The sequence below is a fragment of the Microcaecilia unicolor genome, chromosome 7, assembly GCF_901765095.1.
Source record: "Microcaecilia unicolor chromosome 7, aMicUni1.1, whole genome shotgun sequence".
Classification (NCBI taxonomy): Eukaryota; Metazoa; Chordata; class Amphibia; order Gymnophiona; family Siphonopidae; genus Microcaecilia; species Microcaecilia unicolor.
In genome coordinates, this window is record NC_044037.1 from 21,204,270 (window position 1) to 21,227,949 (window position 23,680).

General features: G+C 43.9%; 1 protein-coding gene across 1 annotated transcript in view; it reads left to right on the plus strand.

Annotated features, from left to right (window-relative positions):
- The window catches only part of RAB39B (RAB39B, member RAS oncogene family), a 36,399-nt gene extending 12,975 nt beyond the window's left edge, over window positions 1–23,424 (plus strand). The window contains exon 2 of the mRNA XM_030209422.1: window positions 20,891–23,424. Within this exon, the coding sequence (XP_030065282.1) occupies window positions 20,891–21,317 (427 nt within the window). The 3' untranslated portion in view covers window positions 21,318–23,424. The remainder of the gene's footprint in view (window positions 1–20,890) is intronic.
- Window positions 23,425–23,680: the final 256 nt, after the last annotated feature.

Below are 23,680 nucleotides of genomic sequence, written 5' to 3' on the forward strand. Positions count from 1 at the left end.
GACCGTATAAGTCTGCCCAGCATTATCCCTGCCTCCCAACCACCAGCCCCGCCTCCCACCACCAGCTCTGCAATATGTTCTCTTCAAGTGTACAGCGCTGCATACGTCTAGTAGCGCTTTAGAAATGATAAGTAGTAGTAGTAGTAGTTCTCGAATATCCGTTAGTTAACTATGCAGTAGCATTCTGTGCAATTTCCAACAATTTTAAGGAGCACTTAGAAACGCCTATTAATAAACTATTACAATAATCAAAATGGGGACTAACAAACATTCTGAACTACTATTCTAAAATTATAGTCAGTCAAAAGATGCTTCAGAAGTTTGATCACTCTTAATTTGAAAACAAATCTTTTTCATAGTATTATGTATCTGTTCTTGCATTGATAATGTTGAATTGATAATTGCTGTGTGCAAGTGTAGCCGCCGATTCAGCGGTCCGTTTTTATGGTGTTATTTGTCGCAGAGGTATGAGGTCTTTTCCCTCCTTTATTTTTGCAAAAAAAGTGTGAGTGCTTGTTTTTTGATTCACTTGTATGTTTTGAGTATTCTCATTTTTTTTTTTTGAAGTGAAGAGGATCAATCTGTGGTTGATTTTTACCTTATGAATCAGTAATCACGCCTAATGCTTTTTTTCTGAACAAAAGGTGTTTCCATTCCATCAATCATTCAAGTCTTAGGGAAAGATGGAATTGAATGAGTAGCTAACATCATAATCTGAGTCTTACTCATATTCCCCCCCAATAATCAGTGCTATTTAACCAGCCAGGAACGACTCCTGGCCGGTTAAATAGCACTTAACCAGCTATCTGCGAATATTCAGCAAGAGATAGCCAGTTATCTCCTGCTGAATATTCGCAGTCAACGCTTAGCAGATAATCGGTTATATTATATGATATAATTGGTTATCTGCTAATATTCAGCACATTGCCGGCTACATTTGGTGGCCAAATTGGGCTACTGAAATGTTGTCTCAGAAGGAGGGCCTACTGTATCTGGACACAGGCCTATCTTTGACCAGTTTAAACTTGGCTGGTTAAGTTTAAACTGGCCAAAAATAAACCGGATATTCAATTTCAGTCATCGGAAATGGCCTGGCATTGAATATCAAGTCTCACCGCCAACCATGGTAGTTAGCCAGGCTGCTTCCCTTGGTCTGAATATCGGCCCTGTTAAGATGATTACTCATCATCCATTGTTTAATCATACTTAAAGACAATTTGAACATATACAAAATCTTAGTAAAAAGCTCTCCTGCTCTTAAAAGAAACTGAATGTCATCAGCGTAAATTTGATAATCTAAGCTCAATGTACTAATCAAAATACACAAAGGTGTAAGAAAAATATTGAGCAAGGTTGCTGATAAAGCTGACCCTGCAGAACACCTGAGGAAACATTCATAAGCAATGAGTGCTCTTGTCCCTGTATCACACAAAATTGTCTCATTAACAAATACGAAACAAACCACTTAAAAACAATACCATCTGTCTTGATCGACTTTAACTGGCAGAGCAGAATCTCATGGTTGATGGTATCAAAAGCAACAGAAATATCTAATGACACCAAAAGAAAACAAGATCCCTTATTGAATCTGGCACAAATTGTATCCAACAAAGACAATAATTATATTTCAATGCCGTGATCTGTACAGTAACCAAACTATTTGTCTAAAACTTGATGACTATCAAGAAATTCAGTCAATTGATCATGAACACTCTTTTCAATGACCTTTGCTATAACAGGTAAGTTTGATATCGGCCAATAATTACTAATCACTCCAGCATCTAATGAGAGACTCTTTAACAGAGGTCTTACAGATGTCTTTAATGATTCTAGCATCACTCCTTCGGTCAAGGATTTGTTTACAATCGAGTGAATAGTTTTAACAGAAATCAATTTTTACCCTTTCAGTATAGATAGATGGCAAACATCAAACACACAAAGTGAGCTCTTGACTCTACTCAAATTTGTTTTAATTTGATCAAAGCTTAATTCATGAAATGTACTCCATCATTCATTAGCCTCTAAGGGACACTCAAGTTCTAAAGGAAAATTCAACAATTGAAATTCAGGGGTTAAACTCTCAACCTTGTGAAGAAAACCTTCTGCCAGGATTTGAGAAAAAAGTTGACTATCGGGATTTTTATTAATTTTTTTTTTTTTGCATCTGTCAGCTTTGCCACTGTAGCAAAACGTTCTCTAGATTGCGAAGAAGGCTTCTCAATATGTGTATTGTAAAAGTCTTTTTTCGCTAAAAGACGAGAAGAACTATATTGTTGCTTAAGCAAATTATAATTTTCAAGGTTAGGTAAACATGGATATTTTTCCTCTCTCATTCAGCTCTACGCAAAGAGCATTTTCTATGTCTTAAATCAGAATTGAACCAAGGTGCTACAGTCTTTCATCTACATACTACTAATTCCTTTGGGGCTACCAGTTCCAAGGTAGTCAATAAAGTATTATGCCTCGAGCAACAGCATGTACAACATCTAAATCAGAAATTTCTCCTAATTTTTCAAACATAGTAGGTTCAAGAGGTTTTTTTTTTTAAATGTTACATTTGTACCCTGCGCTTTCCCACTCATGGCAGGCTCAATGCGGCTAACATGGGGCAATGGAGGGTTAAGTGACTTGCCCAGAGTCACAAGGAGCTGCCTGTGCCTGAAGTGGGAATCGAACTCAGTTCCTCAGGACCAAAGTCCACCACCCTAACCACTAGGCCACTCCTCCACTGTTGCTACTATTTGAGATTCTACATGGAATGTTGCCACTATTGGAGATTCTACATGGAATGTTGCTATTCCACTAGCAACATTCCATGTAGAAGTCGGCCCTTGCAGATCACCAATGTGGCCGCGCAGGCTTCTGCGAGTCTGACGTCCTGCACGTACGTGCAGGACGTCAGACTCACAGAGAAACAGAAGCCTGCGCAGCCTTCTACATGGAATGTTGCTAGTGGAATAGCAACATTCCATGTAGAATCTCCAATAGTGGCAACATTCCATGTAGAATCTCCAATAGTATCTATTTTATTTTTGTTACATTTGTATCCTGCGCTTTCCCACTCATGGCAGGCTCAATGCAGCTTACATGGGGCAATGGAGGGTTGACTTGCCCAGAGTCACAAGGAGCTGCCTGTGCTTGAAGTGGGAATTGAACTCAGTTCCTCAGGACCAAAGTCCACCACCCTAACCACTAGGCCACTCCTCCACTCCAGTTCAAAACTAGGCCTATGTTTTTTACCATTACTCAAAACTACGTTTCACTTTGAACAAAAATCAACAAATGATCTGTCCATGGCACTGATGTAGTTTTTTTGAATAAAAGCATTAGTGACAAATTATTATCAACAGATATTAAATCTAAAAGGAGTGGGCTGGTTAGCAATCTGTTCCAACCTAAAGACTCCAAAGTGACCAAAAAATCAGCAATATAAGAATTGGCTAAAACTTCATATATGTGAAGATTAAGATCAGCTAATATCACGGTATTAACTGGGTTAATTTTCATCTCTAAAATAATATCAATTAAACATGTAAAATCTCTCGTTAAGACTCCAGTAGAGCAGTAACATAATAACACATGTAGAACTGAAGAAAACAGAAATAATTCCTCCCTCAGTGCCAGCAACTGAGGTTACATTATGGTTCACAAACTTCAGTGAATCTTTACACAATAAAATAACACCATCACTACCGCTAGATACTTCCCACGCTCTAGAGAAGGAATCTGATCTTTCAAAAGAGTCGTCATTTCATATTTCTGACTCCGTTCCATCATATCAGGATCTGAATGGTTACTGCTGCAGTTTTCTGGTGATGGATAGCACTTTCATTGCACCAAGAAGCAAGGTTGTAACTCAGGGAAAGCTTAACTGGTAGACAGACTAGGAGGTTGCCTAGGGTGGCAGGTCTGGATGGACAGCAGAGAGCAGCTGCAGGAAAAGCAGAAGAAAAGCTCTTGACAGCCACAAAAACTCAAAGAACTGTCAGTACTTATTCTGATATTTTTATGTGTTCTTAGATGACCTCTAGAAGTAGTGGTTAGTGAGGTTATCATAATTATTGGGTTTATTTAGTTGTATCGTAGAGAGAGAAGAGCCTGTAGGCATAAAAATTAATTGAGGGGAAACAAGGCTGAAGGTTTGCTTAGGGCAATGCTTTTCAACTCACTCCTGGAGTTAGATTTTCAGGATTACTACAATGAATATGCATGAGGTAGATTTACATATATTGGACATTGCATAGATTTGCATGCACTGCCTCCTTGATATGCAAATCTCTCTCTCATTCATTGGGAATATTTTGAAAAATCAAATAGCTGGGTGTGCCCTGAGGACTGGGTTGAGGAGGTCTGCTGTACCGGGTCCTCTTCAGAACACTATTCAGGCCTTACAAGTATGCATCAGACCTGCTAAGTTGCCCATCTCATGGAGGGAGATTTTAAGCCAGTCCTGGAATTCTGACAAACCTGATGCATTATGGGACCTGCACCACTGATTTCAATGGGTAGAATCGGGAACTATAAATCCCATAGTGCTTTGGGATAGCCATTCACAATCATGGCTGGCCAAAAAGTCTGTCTCCAGGAACTGGGTAACTTGGCAGCTCTGATGCACATAAAACGAGAACTTCTCAGCCATTTCTTGGCCTCTCTTTGGCCAAGATTAAATGTGTAGAAATAAGGGTCAACAAACAAGTTGTGAGATTGTTTTATTGGACTAATTCAGTATGTCTGTGACATTCTTTCGAGAGTTATACTCCCTTCATCAGGTCAGTTGCATCGGGTTTAAACCAGTGCTTCTCATCCCAGTTCTTGGGACACACCTAGCCATTCAGGTTTTCAGGATACCCACAATGAATATGCATGAGATAAATTTGCATACAGTGCCTCCTTTGTATGCAAATCTAACTCATGCATATTCATTGTGGGTATGCTGAAAGCCTGACAGGGTTGAGAACCCCTGGTTTAATCCATGCAGAGCCAGGTGTCAGAAGGATGTCTGCACGTGTCTTTAGTAAAGGAAGGGAGATGAGTTGTACAGGACAGGAGTGGCAGAGACAGTCAACCTTTCTAGTTCCAACAGATGAGAAGGCCTAAGTCCTTGAGGGTCTTTTACTAAGCCATGGTAGAAATCAGCTGGCGGTAAACGCCAAGAGGGCATCTCGGCGTTCACTGCCAGCTGATTTCTACCACAAGCTAAAAAAGCTACCATGGCTTAGTAAAAGACTCCCCTTGTTAGGTATATTTGTGTTTGTTTCAAAGAGTTCAGTCATCTTAATTTCAAAAACTTAATTCCCTTTGTGAGGCTGTTAATGGAGTGATGTTCTTTTAGGAAATGCTGACCTACCGAGGCATCACTCCATGCTTCTCTATAAAGTGTCATGTTATGTCCGTGAAAGTTTATTCTTGTTCTAAATTTTTCATTGTTTCACTGACGTAGCATCCTTATTCACAGTTTTTTTTACATTGGATTCTCGTCATAATTAACGTTTTTTTGAAAATGTCCTTTCTTAACTGTTTTCTCGATGGTAGTACATACATTGGTCTTTTACTCTTACCTTGTAGTGATGACAATCTGATTTTGTTGAGTGTAAGCTAGTGCATATTTTATAATATTTTAAATTTTAATACATTAAAAAAAAACATTTTAAAATTTCCTTTCAACGCTAGTGGCGCCCAAGGCAAGTGTACAACCGTAAAATAAACAACATATAAACTAACAGCAAATCGTCAGTATTAATCAATTACTCATTAGTTGTTAATCCAGTCCTCAGGATCCACCAGGGGTTTCAGGATATCAACAATAAATATGCATGAGATTGATTTGCATGCTCTACCTCCGTTTTAGGGAAATTATTTAATACATATTCATTGTAAGTGTCCTGAAACCCCAACTGCAACATGTCTCCCAATGATTGGGTTGAGAATCACTGATATAATGCACGTAAGTACATAAACACCGCCATACTGGGAAAAGACCAAGGGTCCATCAAGCCCAGCATCCCGTCTCCTACAGCGGCCAATTCAGGCTTCAAGAACCCGGCAACCTCCCCCCCCCCCCCCCAAAAAAAAAAAAATGTAATAATGTTCAATGGACTTTCCCTCAGGAATCTGTCCAAACCCCCTTTAAATTCCGTAAGGCCAGCTGCTGTAACTACATTCTCCGGCAACGAGTTCCAGAGTCTAACTACACGCTGAGTAAAGAATAACTTTCTCTTATTTGTTTTAAATCTACCATATTCTAGCTTCATCTTGTGTCCCCTGGTTTTGTTGTTGTTTGAAAGTGTAAACAAACGCTTCACATCTGTCCGCTGTACTCCGCTCATTATCTTGTAGACTTCTATCATATCACCCCTCAGCTGCCTTTTATCCAAGCTGAAGAGCCCTAACCTTCTCAGCCTTTCCTCATAGGGAAGTCGTTCCATTCCCTTTATCATTTTCGTCGCCCTTCTCTGCACCTTTTCTAATTCCTTTATATCTTTTTTGAGATGCGGCGACCAGAATTGGACACAGTATTCGAGGTGCGGTCGCACCATGGAGCGATACAACAGCATTATAACATCCTCATGTCTGTTTTCCATCCCTTTCCTAATAATACTCAACATTCTGTGCGCTTTCTTAGCCGCCGCTGCAGCACACTGAGCAGAAGTTTTTAACGTCTTATCAACGATGACTCCCAGATCCCTTTCTATGTCCGTAACTCCTAACGCGGAACCTTGCATGACATAGCTGTAATTCAGGTTCCTCTTACCCACATGCATCACTTTGCACTTGTCAGCATTGAACTTCATCTTCCCCCAGTCTCACGAAGTCCTCCTGTAATCTTTCACACTCCTCCTGTGACTTGACGACCCTGAATAATTTTGTGTCATCTGCAAATTTAATTACCTCACTAGTTACTCCCATCTCTAGGCCATTTATAAATATGTTAAAAAGCAGCGGTCCCAGCACAGACCTCTGCGGGACCCCACTAACTACCCTTCTCTACTGAGAATACTGACCATTCAACCCTACTCTTTGCTTCCTATCTTTCAACCAGCTCTTAATCCATAGTAATACCCTACCTCCAGTCCCATGACTCTCTAGTTTCCTCAGGAGTCTTTCATGAGGCACTTTGTCAAACGCCTTTTGAAAATCCAGATACACAATATCCACCAGCTCCCCATTGTCCACATGTTTGTTCACCCCCTCAAAAAAATGCAGTAGATTGGTAAGGCAAGACTTCCCTTCACTAAATCCATGCTGACTTTGTCTCATCAGCCCATGTTTTTGTACGTGCTCTGTAATTTTATTCTTGATAATAGCCTCTACCATTTTGCCTGGTACCAACGTCAGACTCACCGGTCTATAATTTCCCGGATCTCCTCTGGAACCTTTTTTTAAAAATTGGCATAACATTGGCTACCCTCCAGTCTTCCGGTACCACACTCGATTTTAGGGATAGATTGCATATTACTAACAGTAGCTCTACAAGTTCATTTTTCAGTTCTATTAATACTCTGGGATGAATACCATCAGGTCCTGGTGATTTACTACTCTTTTGTTTGCAGAACTGACCCATTACATCCTCCAAGTTTACAGAGAATTCATTTAGTTTCTTCGACTCGCCTGCTTCAAATATGCTTTCCGGCACCGGTGTCCCTCCCAAATCCTCCTCGGTGAAGACCGAAGCAAAGAATTCATTTAATTTGTCCGCTACGGCTCGGTCTTCCCTGATCGCCCCTTTAACACCATTTTCGTTCAGCGGCCCAGCCGATTCTTTAGCCGGCTTCCTGCTTTTAATGTATCTAAAATAAATGTGTACTATGTATTTTCGCTTCTAATGCTAACTTTTTTTCAAAGTCCTTTTTTGGAAGCAGAAAGTAGTGTGATTACTGTATGCACAGAAATATAGGTGAACAAACAAAATAAATCTATTAATAGAAGACGAGACCTTCTTATTGAACTAACTTAGGGCCCTGTTTACTAATCAGTGTTAAAGGCAAGTTAACATTTGTAGTGTACGCTAATCATTAGGATGTGCTAAATGGTAAGTCAGCCATAGGAACATATGGGCGACTCTAACATTTAGCGCATGCTAATTTTAGCACACACTAAAAACGCTAGCGCAACTTAATAAACAGGACCCTTAATGTATTCCTTGGCTACCTTTCATTACCTGGCACCAATGCCTGCCCACACCTTTGATTTGTTGATAGAAAGTATCTCGGAACTTAAGAAATTCTTGGACAGCATGCACTAATTAATACTATGTGCTAACTGCACAGTCGACAGTGTGCACTAGTTACTGTGCATAAACTGCACATTGGACAACATACACCAACTACTGTGCGCAAACTGTACATTCGAGAGCACACACTAATTACTGTTCACTAACTGCACACTGGACCATGCTCAGTGATTACTGTTCACTAACTGTACATTGGACAGCGTACACCAGTTACTATGCGCAAACTGTACATTCGAGAGCGCACACTAATTACTGTGCACTAACTACACACTGGTCCATGCTCACTAATTACTGTGCATTGACTGCACATTGGACAGCATGCACCAATTACTGTGCGCAAACTGCACATTGGACAGTGCGCAGTCCACTAATTACTGTGCACTAACTGCACACTGGACAGCGTGCACTAATTACTATGTTCTAACTGCACACTTAACAGCATGCAGTAATTACTGTGTGCAAATTGCACATTGGATAGCATTCACTAATTACTGTGTACTAATTGCAAATTAGACAGCATACACCAATTGCTGTGCGTAAAGTGCAAACTTAACAGCACGCACTAATTACTCTTCACTAACTGCATATTGGACAGCATGCACCAATTACTGTGCACAGTGGATAGTGTGCAGTCCACTAATTACTATGCACGAACTACACACTGGACAGCACACACTAATTAATATGTGCAAACTGCATTGGACAGCATGCACTATGTTCCTCTATTTTTCACTGGAGAATAATAGTTTTTTCCCCCGAAGGTCACAGACAGTAGCTTGTATTTAAGCATCCTCCTTGGAAAAGGATTTCAACATTTTCCCATTTCATTCTACAAGGAGGCTTCCTCTCATTGCAGAAAACCCTCTTGCTGTGCTCTAGATTATTCATTTTTAGGACAACAAGGCTCAGGGTAGGTTTTCTGGAAATCATTTTCTCCTTGGCGTTCCTTGCTTCAGGATTTCTATGACGTGAGTTATATATTTCCAATCCTGATGCCCCAGGGGGCTTTCGGAATTGATGCAGAGCTTCCTGTTGTTCTACTGACCTCTCCAACATATCAGCTAAGTGAAATTCCACTTGATGCCCTGAATGAGCTGGTGCACAGCCTGCACAACACACCCTTCACACTCCAGTGGAAATACCCTTCTACACTTCAGCACTTCTTAGTTAGTACCTCTTAAGGCCTATGAGGTCTCTTACTACCAGACCAGGTGCTGCAAACTTTCAAAACATCTGATAAAATGATTCCCACACCCTTTCACTGCCTTAATTTTTATGTTATCTATCTATTTAATTGATAGAAATATTTATAGCCCACCACCATCCACAGTACTGGGCAAAAATACATAAAACAATAAAACACAGATAAGACATTAATAAAACCACAAGCATTACTGACAACATAAAAATCAAACTAAAAAGTTAATACCACTCACTAAACCTAGTGAACCCATGCATCATTCCACTGCCTGTTACAAAAAAAGCCAGAAAGCATGGTGGCCTATCTTTGGCCTAGATGCCATTCCTTTAGCATTCTCATTATTGCTGAGGTATGGACCCAAATATAGTTATCATCCATCAACTGGGTGTACAGCACAGCCCACCTGCTGCTGGTATACCACCCCCCCATGTCCACTGCTGGCCCCTTCCACAGGTGTGCCATCAGGGAGTGGTAGGTGTATGTGTAGTGATCAGACTAGTCCAGATGTTGCAGGTGAAATGCATTCTAGTAATCTTTGCCTTTGCCAGCTGTGCCTGCAGCTGAATACACAACTGACTAAAAACGGGGATCACCATCTACTTAAAAGCTGACCTTCAGCCCTTCAACAATATCAGTTACAAAAACGTTAAAAAGAATCGGCCCAAGAACCAAACCCTGCCAACATACCACTGATAACATCGCCTTCCTCAGAACGAGCTCCATTTACCACTACCCTCTGTCGCCTTCCACTCAACCATTTCCTAACTCAGGGGTCCTTTTACAAAGGCTCGCTAGCGTTTTTAGTGCATGCTAAAAAAAAAAAGCATTCTCTAAACGCTAGAGATGCCCATATATTCCTATGTCCTACCAAAATGCAGGCAGTTCAAATATTTGAAAGGTATTAATCTGCAAACTAACCTTTTCCGGAGATGCGAAGGCAGTAGAACGAGAGGACATGAAATGAGATTGAAGGGGGGCAGACTCAAGAAAAATGTCAGGAAGTATTTTTTCACGGAGAGAGTAGTGGATGCTTGGAATGCCCTCCCGCGGGAGGTGGTGGAAACGAAAACGGTAACGGAATTCAAACATGCGTGGGATAACCATAAAGTAATCCTGCTCAGAAGGAATGGATCCTAAAGAGCTTAGACGAGATTGGGTGGCAAAGCCGGTGGCGGGAGACGGAGATGGTGCTGGGCAGACTTATATGGTCTTTGCCACAGCCGGTGGTGGGAGGCGGGACTGGTGGTTGGGAGGCGGGGATAGTGCTGGGCAGACTTATACGGTCTGTGCCAGAGCTGGTGGTGGGAGGCAGGGCTGGTGGTTGGGAGGCGGGGATAGTGCTGGGCAGACTTATACGGTCTGTGCCAGAGCCGGTGGTTGGGAGGCGGGGATAGTGCTGGGCAGACTTATACGGTCTGTGCCAGAACCGGTGGTTGGGAGGCGGGGATAGTGCTGGGCAGACTTATACGGTCTGTGCCAGAGCCGGTGGTGGGAGGCGGGACTGGTGGTTTGGAGGCGGGGATAGTGCAGGGCAGACTTATACAGTCTGTGCCAGAGCCGATGGTGGGAGGTGGGGCTGGTGGTTGGGAGGTGGGGATAGTGCTGGGCAGACTTATACGGTCTGTGCCAGAACCGGTGGTGGGAGGCGGGGCTGGTGGTTGGGAGGCGGGGATAGTGCTAGGCAGAGTTATACGGTCTGTGCCAGAGCAGGTGGTGGGAGGTGGGGATAGTGCTGGGCAGACTTATACAGTCTGTGCCAGAGCCGGTGGTGGGAGGCGGGGCTGGTGGTTGGGAGGTGGGGATAGTGCTGGGCAGACTTATACAGTCTGCCAGAGCCGGTGGTGGGAGGCGGGGCTGGTGGTTGGGAGGTGGGGATAGTGCTGGGCAGACTTATACGGTCTGTGCCAGAGCCGGTGGTGGGAGGTGGGGATAGTGCTGGGCAGACTTATACAGTCTGTGCCAGAGCCGGTGGTGGGAGGTGGGGCTGGTGGTTGGGAGGTGGGGATAGTGCTGGGCAGACTTATACAGTCTGTGCCAGAGCCGGTGGTGGGAGGTGGGGCTGGTGGTTGGGAGGTGGGGATAGTGCTGGGCAGACTTATACGGTCTGTGCTAGTGCCGGTGGTGGGAGGTGGGGCTGGTGGTTGGGAGGTGAGGATAGTGCTGGGCAGACTTATACAGTCTGTGCCAGAGCCGGTGGTGGGAGGCAGGGCTGGTGGTTGGGAGGTGGGGATAGTGCTGGGCAGACTTATACGGTCTGTGCCAGAGCCGGTGGTGGGAGGCGGGGATAGTGCTGGGCAGACTTATACAGTCTGTGCCAGAGCCGGTGGTGGGAGGTGGGGCTGGTGGTTGGGAGGTGGGGATAGTGCTGGGCAGACTTATACGGTCTGTGCCAGTGCCGGTGGTGGGAGGTGGGGCTGGTGGTTGGGAGGTGGGGATAGTGCTGGGCAGACTTATACAGTCTGTGCCAGAGCCGGTGGTGGGAGGCGGGGCTGGTGGTTGGGAGGTGGGGATAGTGCTGGGCAGACTTATACGGTCTGTGCCAGAGCCGGTGGTGGGAGGCGGGGATAGTGCTGGGCAGACTTATACAGTCTGTGCCAGAGCCGGAGGTGGGGCTGGTGGTTGGGAGGTGGGGATAGTGCTGGGCAGACTTATACGGTCTATGCCAGTGCCGGTGGTGGGAGGTGGGGCTGGTGGTTGGGAGGTGGGGATAGTGCTGGGCAGACTTATACAGTCTGTGCCAGAGCCGGTGGTGGGAGGCGGGGCTGGTGGTTGGGAGGTGGGGATAGTGCTGGGCAGACTTATACGGTCTGTGCCAGTGCCGGTGGTGGGAGGTGGGGCTGGTGGTTGGGAGGTGGAGATAGTGCTGGGTAGACTTATACAGTCTGTGCCAGTGCCGGTGGTGGGAGGTGGGGCTGGTGGTTGGGAGGTGGGGATAGTGCTGGGCAGACTTATACGGTCTGTGCCAGTGCCGGTGGTGGGAGGTGGGGCTGGTGGTTGGGAGGCGGGGATAGTGCTGGGCAGACTTATACAGTCTGTGCCAGAGCCGGAGGTGGGGCTGGTGGTTGGGAGGTGGGGATAGTGCTGGGCAGACTTATACGGTCTGTGCCGGTGATGGGAGGTGGGGCTGGTGGTTGGGAGGTGGGGATAGTGCTGGGCAGACTTATACAGTCTGTGCCAGAGCCGGTGGTGGGAGGCGGGGCTGGTGGTTGGGAGGTAGGGATAGTGCTGGGCAGACTTATACGGTCTGTGCCAGTGCCGGTGGTGGGAGGTGGGGCTGGTGGTTGGGAGGCGGGGATAGTGCTGGGCAGACTTATACGGTCTGTGCCAGTGCCGGTGGTGGGAGGTGGGGCTGGTGGTTGGGAGGCGGGGATAGTGCTGGGCAGACTTATACGGTCTGTGCCCTGAAAAGGACAGGTACAAATCAAAGTAGGGTATACACAAAAGGTAGCACATATGAGTTTATCTTGTTGGGCAGACTGGATGGACCGTGCAGGTCTTTTTGTGCCGTCATCTACTATGTTATTATGTATTGAGTGTAACTATCTTACTAAGGACTTTACACCTAAACTAACATTACTTTCATTAGTCCCAGTACTTGTTCTCCCATCACAATATATTCTCACATCATGATTTTCACAAACAATTCAAGCAGTATTGTTCTTGCCTCATTAGTGCTAAATTGCCAAACAGTGATTTATGGCAATTCAAAACAGAACTAACTTCTTCACCGGCTTTTATTCATTTATATTAACATCTTAAGCACATTTATCTTAGGTGTGTTCGGACTGGGGGCTCAAAGCTGTCTGACATGCATGTTTTGCCACCCGGCTGTGTCAAGGACCTCCCCTAAAAAAACATTTTACAAACACCGTCATAATAATATTATGTACGAGTGACACCCTCACATAGTAATAGATTTTAAACCCAATTTCGTAATTACCCTTACGCCGTTCTAGCGCCAGCTCAACCAATTTTATCAAGGGAACTATTCCTGTCAAGATGGCGACGGCGTCTACACTAAAGCTTTTTAACTACTGACGTATCAGTATCATATTCCTATGGGCATCTCTAGTGTTTAACGTGCTTTAAAGATTAGCATGCCCAAAACACTGCAGCCAGACGTATATTTGGAAAAACAAAATACGAAAGTGCTAAACCCCTAAGAGAAAAATTACACTGGCTTCCTCTTAAAGAGCGCATTATATTCAAAGTATGCACTCTGGTTCATAAAATCATTCACGGAGATGCCCCGGCCTACATGCTAGACCTTATTGACTTGCCACCCAGGAATGCTAAAAGATCATCACGCACATTCCTGAATCTTCACTTCCCCTCCTGTGAAGGACTAAAATACAGATTAATCCATGCGTCCAGCTTCTCATACTTGAGTTCGCAGCTGTGGAATGCTCTACCATTGGACCTGAAAATAGTTCACAACCTAATTAACTTTCGTAAATCATTGAAGACTCACCTCTTTAACAAGGCATACCACAATGATCCATAATAAGAACTGTAACGCATCACCACTTAAATGATATTCTGAACGCTCTCTCTTTTTAAAGATCGTTTAATTTTATTATGTCACCCATGTTTTATATGTAATACCAAATGTATCTTTTACTCTGGAATGGCAAAAGCCATGACGAAAAATTGTAAGCCACATTGAGCCTGGAAATAGGTGGGAAAATGTGGGATACAAATGCGACAAATAAATAAATGGATAAAAAAAAACCCTCAGTCACTCACTTTAGGGCCCATACCAATGGTACTCAGTTTATTTATAAGTAATCTGTCTGGTACCATTTCAAAGGCTTTGCTAAAATCCAAGTACACCACATCTAGCACACTCCCTCAATCCAACCCTCTGGTCACTTAGTCAAAGAAATTAATCAGATTTCTCTGACAAGAACTGACTTTAGTGAAACCATGGTCCTGCAGTCCGTTAGATTGCAGAAATCTCACTATTCTCTGTTTTACAAGTGTTTCCGTTATAATTTACTTAGCATAGAGGTCAGACTGACCGGCCTGTAGTTCACAACTTCCGCTTATGTGGAGAAGGACCACATCCGCCCTTCCCAACTCTAGAGAAGCACCGAAAAGGTCAGCCAGCGGAGCCGCCAGAACTTCCCCGAGTTCCATCAGTTCTCTCGGATGTATGCCATCTGGCCCCATCACTTTGTCCACCTTTAGCTTAGCTAGCTCCTCATGAACACAGTCCTCTGAAAATGATTCAAGTTCTACCAAACTTCCATTCAGACTTGCGTTTGTCTTATGTGGTTCAAAAATATTTCTTAAGCAATTCGCCTTATCCTTGTCAGCTTCTATGTGTTCCTCCACTTCACCTTTGAGTTTCACAATGCCACTTTTGCACTTCCTCCTATCATTAACATATCTAAAAAAAAATATCTTGTCCACCCATTGCAGACTGTTGCATTGGAAGCTGCAGCTATTGGGTATTCTCCTCTTAAAGAAATCTCTCGTTAGCTTGTTTGATAGACTACAGGGGTGATACTCATAGAACCCCCCCATAAGAGCATAAGAAACATAAGAAAAGCCATTCTGGGTCAGAACAAGGTCCAGTATTCTATCTCTGACAGTGGTCACCTGGATAATTATTGTTATGGGTTTTTTTCTACAGGAAATTGTCCAGTTTTCTTTGAAACCTGCTATGTTATTCAACTTATCCACCAGGGGCGTAGCCAGACAACAGATTTTGGGTGGGCCTAGACAAGAAGTGCGTGGGCACCAAGTGTTCTCACCTCACCACCACCACCAAAAAAATATCTCAGCTGGCGGAAAAATGCTTCTTTCCACCTTAGCACTCTGCAGCAGGCATGTGCTGAAAACTGAGAATGCGCAGGTGTCAGTATCGTGGAGAGTAGCGTTTTTGATACCATCAGGGGAATCCCCACCAGCTACTGCTAAAAGTGTGTTACTGTTGGGTGGGCTTGAGCCCTAAGTGGGTGGGCCCTGGCCCATCCAGGCCCACCTGTGGCTACGCCACTGTTATCCACATAACTTCAGCAACAGATTTTACAGCCTAATTATGTTTAAAAAAACAAAACAAAACCAACTTTCTTGCTCTTCCTTTACACTTTGCGCTGGAACCGGCTCTAGATGTCTTACCTACCTACCCTCCTTTGCTTGCATGCCCATTTCCATGCCTACCCTTCCCAAACATGATTCAGTCACGCTAAATTATAAATTCTATATGTCTTTTTAGCACTGTGTAACCTAGTAGCACTTTGAAAATAATAGGTTTTAGCGGTAGTGGTAGACGTTCCTTGTTGTTGGAGCCTGAGGGTGAGAGATGTTTTCAGATTACTTCTCTCTGCTTTAAGGTTATCAATAGAAATCAAACAAAATAAAACATGGAAAAGAAAATAAGATGATACCTTTTTTTATTGGACATAACTTAATACATTTCTTGATTAGCTTTTGAAGGTTGCCCTTCTTCGTCAGATCGGAAATAAGCAAATGTGCTAGCTGACAGTGTATATAAGTGAAAACATTCAAGCATTACTATGACAGTAAAATAGATACTATTGGAGATTCTACATGGAATGTTGCTACTATTGGAGATTCTACATGGAATGTTGCTATTCCAGTAGCAACATTCCATGTAGAAGGCTGCGCAGGCTTCTGTTTCTGTGAGTCTGACCAGACTCACAGAAACAGAAGCCTGCGCGGCCACATTGCTGATCTACAAGGGCCGACTTCTACATGGAATGTTGCTAGTGGAATAGCAACATTCCATGTGGAATCTATAGAAATCAAACAAAATAAAACATGGAAAAGAAAATAAGATGATACCTTTTTTATTGGACATAACTTCATACATTTCTTGATTAGCTTTCGAAGGTTGCCCTTCTTTGTCAGATCGGAAATAAGCAAATGTGTTAGTTGATAGTATATATAAGTGAGACATCCAAGCATTACTTTGACAGTCTGACAGGGTGGGGGTGGGTAGGTGAGAGGAGGGTGATAAACAGAGAAATACAATTTTATGGTTTATAATGGGCTAGAAAACCCAGATCACCCATCCTATTAGAATATCAATGAAATGCTTTGATGTCCCCATGCATACCTCCGACCCACCCCCCACCCTCCCACCCTGTCAAAGTAATGCTTGGATGTTTCACTTATATATACTATCTGTTACCACATTTGCTTATTTCCGATCTGACAAAGAAGGACAACCTTCGAAAGCTAATCAAGAAATGTATTAAGTTATGTCCAATAAAAAAGGTATCATCTTATTCTCTTTTCCGTGTTTTATTTTGTTTGATTTCTATTGATAACCTTGAGTGGACTAACACGGCTACCACACTTCTCTCTGCTTGTAAGGCGGTTATATTGGTGGCTGTCTTAAGTCACCAAGTCACTCTGTCCTACATGTCTCTTAGGGCCTCTATTACTAAATGGTGCTAGCGATTCCTGGCACGGCAATGAGAGGAAGCCCATAGGAATGGAATGGGCTTCCTCTTATTTGAAACGCGGGAATTGCTAGTGCGGTTTAGTTAAAGAGGCCCTTAACTACTGTTGAGCCTTCTGGATAGGTACAGAGACTGTTGCCCCTACAGGCAATCTGGTTTCTGCCTGGTACTTGTGATCTGGATTGACCACTGTTGGAAAACAGGATACTGGGCTAGATGGACCATTGGTTTAACCCAGTATGGCTACTCTTATATTCTTATAGAAACCCTAGAGAGGTTGTAAAACACACGTTGTATGCTTCTGACTCAGATCTACTTTAGTCACTGAGCCCTCTTTGGCCTGTATGTCACTTAACTACTACTGAGACTACTTGGCAGACACAGATTGTTGCTCTGCAGCCACCAGCCAGAAACCCTGTAAAAGTTGTAGAACACACTTTTGTCTGCTTCCGACACAGATCTCTCTCTCAGTCACAGAGCTATGTGCTCTTTGGATTATTTTTGTTTTATTATTTGGCACCTTCTTCACTTGAGTAAAGGATATTTGTTCAGAAGCAAGCACAGAAACCCTTTCCATGGATAGGCTTGTTTAGCTGCTTGTCATAGAGTTTCAGTATGCTTCTTGCTTGTCCCCCCCTCCCATTCTCCCTCCCCAGAGTGGCTCCATGTTTCTGTGATTGCTGCTGTGCCTTTCCCAAAATTCAAAGCCTGTTCATTTGGTTCAGCAAAGGGAAAATGAATTGAAAATGCCTCCATTCATTACATTTTCCCAGTCATCCAAAAATGAATGCATATCCCTAGTATAAACAGCCAAAGAGTACACACACAGTGACACAATTCCGTGTTTCTCCTTCCTCCATTTGTAGAGTCAGGCATGTCTGTGGGGCTTGATGGGGAGAGATATGGTAAAGTGTGCCGCCGTGTGGCTGGATGGGGTTGTATGGAGGAGGTGTGTGTGAAAGAGAGAGTGGTATGGTGTGTAGATTGGTGTTCTGTGGAGATATGTCATTTGGGGGGTCAAGGTGTTTGTGGCTCTGGGTGTGTAGGCATTCATTTCCCTCTTTGATTCCCCCTTGCAATCTCCCTGCCCCCGTCTTCTCCTTCCCTCCGTCTCCTATTTTCTCTCCTCCATCTTCCTGTGAACTTATTTAGCCACAGGGTCAGCTCGTCCACTACTTCCGTAGCGAGTGAGTTCCTGCCCGCACACTGAAGATTATTGCCATGGTGGGAGTTTTTTCCCCACATTATTTGTGATGCAGGGATTGGGGTCCACACCTCACTTCCCCTGTTCGTCTTCAGATGGCAGGGCCAGTCCTCTGCTTACTGCTTCCGGATGCTTCTACCTTTATCCATGCACAGGGCTTAATTTGTAGACCAAAAGGGAGTGGAACAAAGTGAGGGGGCAGGAGTGGTAGAAGAAGAGCAAGTAGAGTGACTGCTGTCCTCTTCCCTGAAGGCTTCTTGGAAGGGCTGGAGCAGAACACCTCCGCTACTCTGGAGCCTAAAAAGAAGTGGTGGAACTGCGTTCTAGGCCGTTCCCCCCCCCCCCCCCCCAAATTAAGCCCTGTCCATACACATAGGTTTCCTTGCACAAACAAAGCTATGCAGACTGGCAGAACCTCCCTAACAGGCACTATCGCATGAACAAATGTATATAACACGAAGGGCCCTATTTACTAAGGCACGTTAGCATTTTTAACACGCCTACAATTAGGACACGCCCTAACCATATAGGCGCCTATAGGGATATTGTTTATTTATTTATTTGCTACATTTTCCCACCTATTTGCAGGCTCAATGTGGCTTACAATATGTCGCAATGACAATCACCATTAGCGGAATACAGAATATTGTTGCAATTAAGATACATAAGAGTATCGAGTAAATTAGAAGTAAATAAATAATTCAAAACATGTAAATGAGAGCAGGACAAGATATAATGTTCAATAATGATAATGTGATTAAAGTAACCAAATTAAGAGAGTTCAATATTGGCTAGTTCTGATGTAGTTTTGGAGTCAAGACATTATGGAGGATTCTTTTTGTAAGTCTCTTTGAACAGGTTAGTCTTTATATATTGTAGACACGTACACAGTTAACACGCATACATGGTTAACGCGCATTAAAAATGTTAGCTCGTGTAGAAAAATGTTTTGGTAACATAGGGTTAATCATTCTTACAATTTCTACAATAAATGTAGACCCTCTGAAATGTAGATTCTCTGGCCTTGTACATTACAAGTAGTAAAATGGAATGTACCTAGAGATGCTTGGGAGGGAGCCAGACAAGCTAACTCCCAGTAGCCTAGAAATGTAACGTGTTAAATGTGAGTGTGTTGACAGACACACGGGGGCACTAAGATTCCTTTGTGTCCCTGCACGTAGAAAAGAGCAGGGGAGAGGAGAAACTTAGATCAGACAACCTTCTGACTGCAGTTGGATCTGCCTCCTTTCAAGTAAATAAAAATGCTTAAACCTGACTTGGTCTGACGGTATTCGTGAGTATGTTCATTAAAATTCTTTTAACAGCGCGCCTATAACGCGGCTTAGTAAACAGGGCCCTAAGCCCAGCTTGGATACATGATACCACAGCAGCTACCAGCTAAACATGCCTAAACATAGAGGAGTGGCCTAGTGGTTAGGGTGGTGGACTTTGGTCCTGGGGAACTGAGGCTCCTTGTGACTCTGGGCAAGTCACTTAACCCTCCATTGCCCCAGGTACAAATAAGTACCTGTATACAATATGTAAGCCGCATTGAACCTGCTATGAGTGGGAAAGCGCAGGGTACAAATGTAACAAAAATAAAATAGATACTATTGGAGAGAAGCAGAAGCCTGCGCACATTGGTGATCTGCAAGGGCCGACTTCTACATGGCATGTTGCTAGTGGAATCTCAAATAGTAGCAACAGTGGAGGAGTGGCCTAGTGGTTAGGGTGGTGGACTTTGGTCCTGAGGAACTGAGTTTGATTCCCACTTCAGGCACAGGCAGCAACTTGTGACTCTGGGCAAGTCACTTAACCCTCCATTGCCCCATGTAAGCCGCATTGAGCCTACCACGAGTGGGAAAGTGCGGGGTACAAATGTAACAAAAATAAAATAGATACTATTGGAGATTCTACATGGAATGTTGCTATTCCACTAGCAACATTCCATGTAGAAGGCTGTGCAGGCTTCTGTTTCTGTGAGTCTGACGTCCTGCACGTACATGCAGGACTTCAGACTCACAGAAGCCTGCGCGGCCACATTGGTGATCTGCAAGGGCCGACTTCTACATGGAATGTTGCTAGTGGAATAGCAACATTCCATGTAGAATCTTAAATAGTAGCAACAGTGGAGGAGTGGCCTAGTGGTTAGGGTGGTGGACTTTGGTCCTGAGGAACTGAGTTCCATTCCTACTTCAGGCACAGGCAGCTCCTTGTGACTCTGGGCAAGTCACTTAACCCTCCATTGCCCCTTGTAAGCCGCATTAAGCCTGCCATGAGTGGGAAAAGCGGGGGGTACATGGCCCATTTCTGTGTGTGAGTACATTTATTCCGTAGGGCCTAATTCTCGGGGGGGGGGGGGGGGGGGGGGAATTATTAAAGTGTCTAATTACAAATGCTTAAAGGACAAATTTGGTCTAAGGAAGCAAATCAAGCATCAAATGCCCCCAAATGAAGCACAAATAAGTGTTATATATAGAGAGAGGGTTCTCAACCCAGTGCTCAGGACACACCCAGCCTAGCCAGGTTTTGAGGATATCCACATTGAATATGCATGAGAGAAATTTACATTCACTACTTCCACTGTATGCAAATCTATCGCATACATATTCATTGTGGGTATCCTGAAAACCAGACTGGCAGGGCGTGTTCCAAGGACTGGGTCAAGAGTGACCAACACACAGATAATTCAAATTAAATGTATATGTGTGTGTGCATATATTACAGAGATTGATTTACTGGTGTTCAAAGAGTGACCATTGAATTCATACATTACAGCAGTCTTGCATCTTGTTTGCATTTTTCTCTTTATCTTGCAGGTCTATAACCCGGGCCTACTACAGAAACTCAGTGGGCGGCCTCCTCCTGTTTGATATTACAAATCGCAGATCCTTCCAGAACGTCCATGAGTGGCTAGAAGAGGCAAAAGTCCACGTTCAGCCCTTCCAGATTGTCTTCGTATTGGTAGGCCACAAATGTGACCTTGACACACAACGGCAAGTGACCAGACATGAGGCTGAGAAACTGGCCGCAGCCTACGGTCTGAAGTATATTGAGACGTCGGCTCGGGATGCCATTAACGTGGAGAAGGCTTTCACCGACCTGACTCGAGACATATATGAGCTTGTTAGGCGGGGAGATATTACTATCCAGGAAGGCTGGGAGGGGGTAAAGAGTGGATTTGTACCAAATGTAGTGCACTCGTCAGAAGAGGTTGTCAAATCAGATAGGCGGTGCTTATGCTAATTTACTTGTAGATGGAGAAGCTCTTATGAACTTTAACCCGACGTTGCTAGTTGATCTCAGTGTGTTGCGAGGTAACACATAAAAAAAGAGAACCAGGAAAGTCATTTTCAAATACAGAAAGGCAATTTTTGTTTTGGAATTTGAGAATACAGACACATGTGGAAACGAAGAAAGTCTGCATGTTTACACTGTCTAAGACGGACATCATATGAAAGTGAAATTAATGAATTGGTACATTCCAGGGATTTAATTATGTACTTTATGTGGTGTTAAATCTATAGTGATCTGCAGTGCTTTGAAGCCACAAGCTAAGGAGTATGCTATGGCATAAATGTAAGACCAGAAAATCTCTGTTTTGCTGAATTTCGAGATGTTTCTGAAATTTCAAAGACTCAGCAGTGCTGGCATACGTTTATGAGGTGGTGAGGTACTCATTCATCCTAAGGATAGACTTGGCATGCAGACAGCTACTGGTTGCTGCCTCCAAAGGTGATCGAAAATGCAGACAGAAGGGTGTAATCTGGTATTTCCAGGAAACACATGCTATTTTGTCATTAATATTAAGTGAAATGTGAAAATGCACCTATTCAAAATAAGAAAAACATTTTTTCCATTTATTATTCCTGGCTGAGACTGTGGGAAGCAAGTCTGTGGTGGCTGGTCCACTTATAATTTTACACACACACATATGTATCTGTTCTCACATACACACACAAGTGGTTGGGACATGGTCCACAGACCAAAGATGAACCGCGCTTTCTATGTAAGGCTAGAAAATATGATCACGTTACCCCTCTTTTTCTCTGTCTGGCTTCCTATCCAGTATCGACGTGTGTTTAAAGTTCTTTACTTAATTCACAAGGGGGGTCTTTCACTAAGGCGTGCTCCCGTTTTTGGCGCGCGCTAAACGTTACAGACACCAGTGCATTCCTACGGGCGTCTGTAATGTTTAGCGTGCCCACAATTTTAGTACGCGCTAAAAACGTGAGCGTGCCTTAAGTAAAAGACGCCCAAAGTCCACTACCTTGGCACTCCAGCGAATCTTTCCTCCGTTATAATTCCATATACCGCTTCCTGCGCTTTACGCTCCCTAGGTTCCTACCAGTCGGTACTCCCCTCTCTTAGAACTGCTCATAATATTCGCTCCTCTGCCTTCATTTTTCTTGCTCCTTCTCTCTGGAACTCTCGTCCTTCTTATACCAAATCCTTTGTTAAGTTTAAAGCCCTTTTAAAAACCTATTTTTTTGACAGTCTGAGTGACTTTGGGGGTCAGGTAATCTGTTCAGTACCAACAGCTCATTCGATCTCCCTGAATTCTCTCTATTTTCTACGATTGATTGACTTTTATATGCTTGGTCTTTACCTTTGCTCTCAGATATTGGCGTTCCTTTCAATTTTAGTTTGATTTTATTATTTTTATTATTGTTCGCCGCTGTGGCCTGCAACCAGAAACAGCGGGATGTCAACATAATCATAATTGCACAAGAGTGGAAAGAATCAGTGGACACGCATGCCTTACTGCCCTAAGAGAACACGTAGCCGGTTTAGGTACAGACTGTGTAGCCAGTCCTGGCAGGTAGTCGCGCCTTATCATTTACCCTAATTTGCAAAGTGACATCTTAGCTTGAAACCAGAAACCCTTCCCCACCCCCTCCCGATCTCCATAGATTTAAAAGCGTCCCCATAACTACCACTTTCTCCATTCTAAACATGTGACATTCTTATATCGGCCACAGTGGTTTAAGTAGACAAGTGGCTTGGGCACTAGTTCTGGTTGTTGGAGTTAGTAAAGAAGGCCTAAGGGTGAGCATAGATTACAACACTTTGGAAGTCATTTTAGAGGATTAGGTGGCCTTTACATGTTTAATAAGCTCATTTATACATGTAACTGGGCATACACGTATTAGTAGTGAGTTCTAAAAGCCACTTCTCACATGTGTATCCGCAGCATGTACATATGTCAAGGGGGAAGGTCCTGTGCATCATGTGGGCATAGAGAATACATTTATATTGTAAGAATTTCCCTGTTCATACCTCCTTCGAATCAGTGGCTTAGCTAGGTGGGGGCCTGGGCCCCCCTAAATTTGCTCTGGGCACCTGGTTGGCTGGCAGGGGTCCCCAACCCCCGCCAACTGAAGACTTTGTCCAGCGCTGGTCTGCGGCAGCACCGCCCCATTGCCTGCCCTGCTCTTTCTTCCCCTCACGTCCGGCACGCTCCTTTTAGTGAAATTGATGTACATCGGCAGCAGTGGGTGGGGAGCGGCAGGGCAGTGAGGGGGCAGGAGGTGTGCGGTGGTGAACAAAATTTCCTCCCCACACACCTTAGGCTCTGGCCCCCTCCCACCTTGAGGTCTGGCTATGCC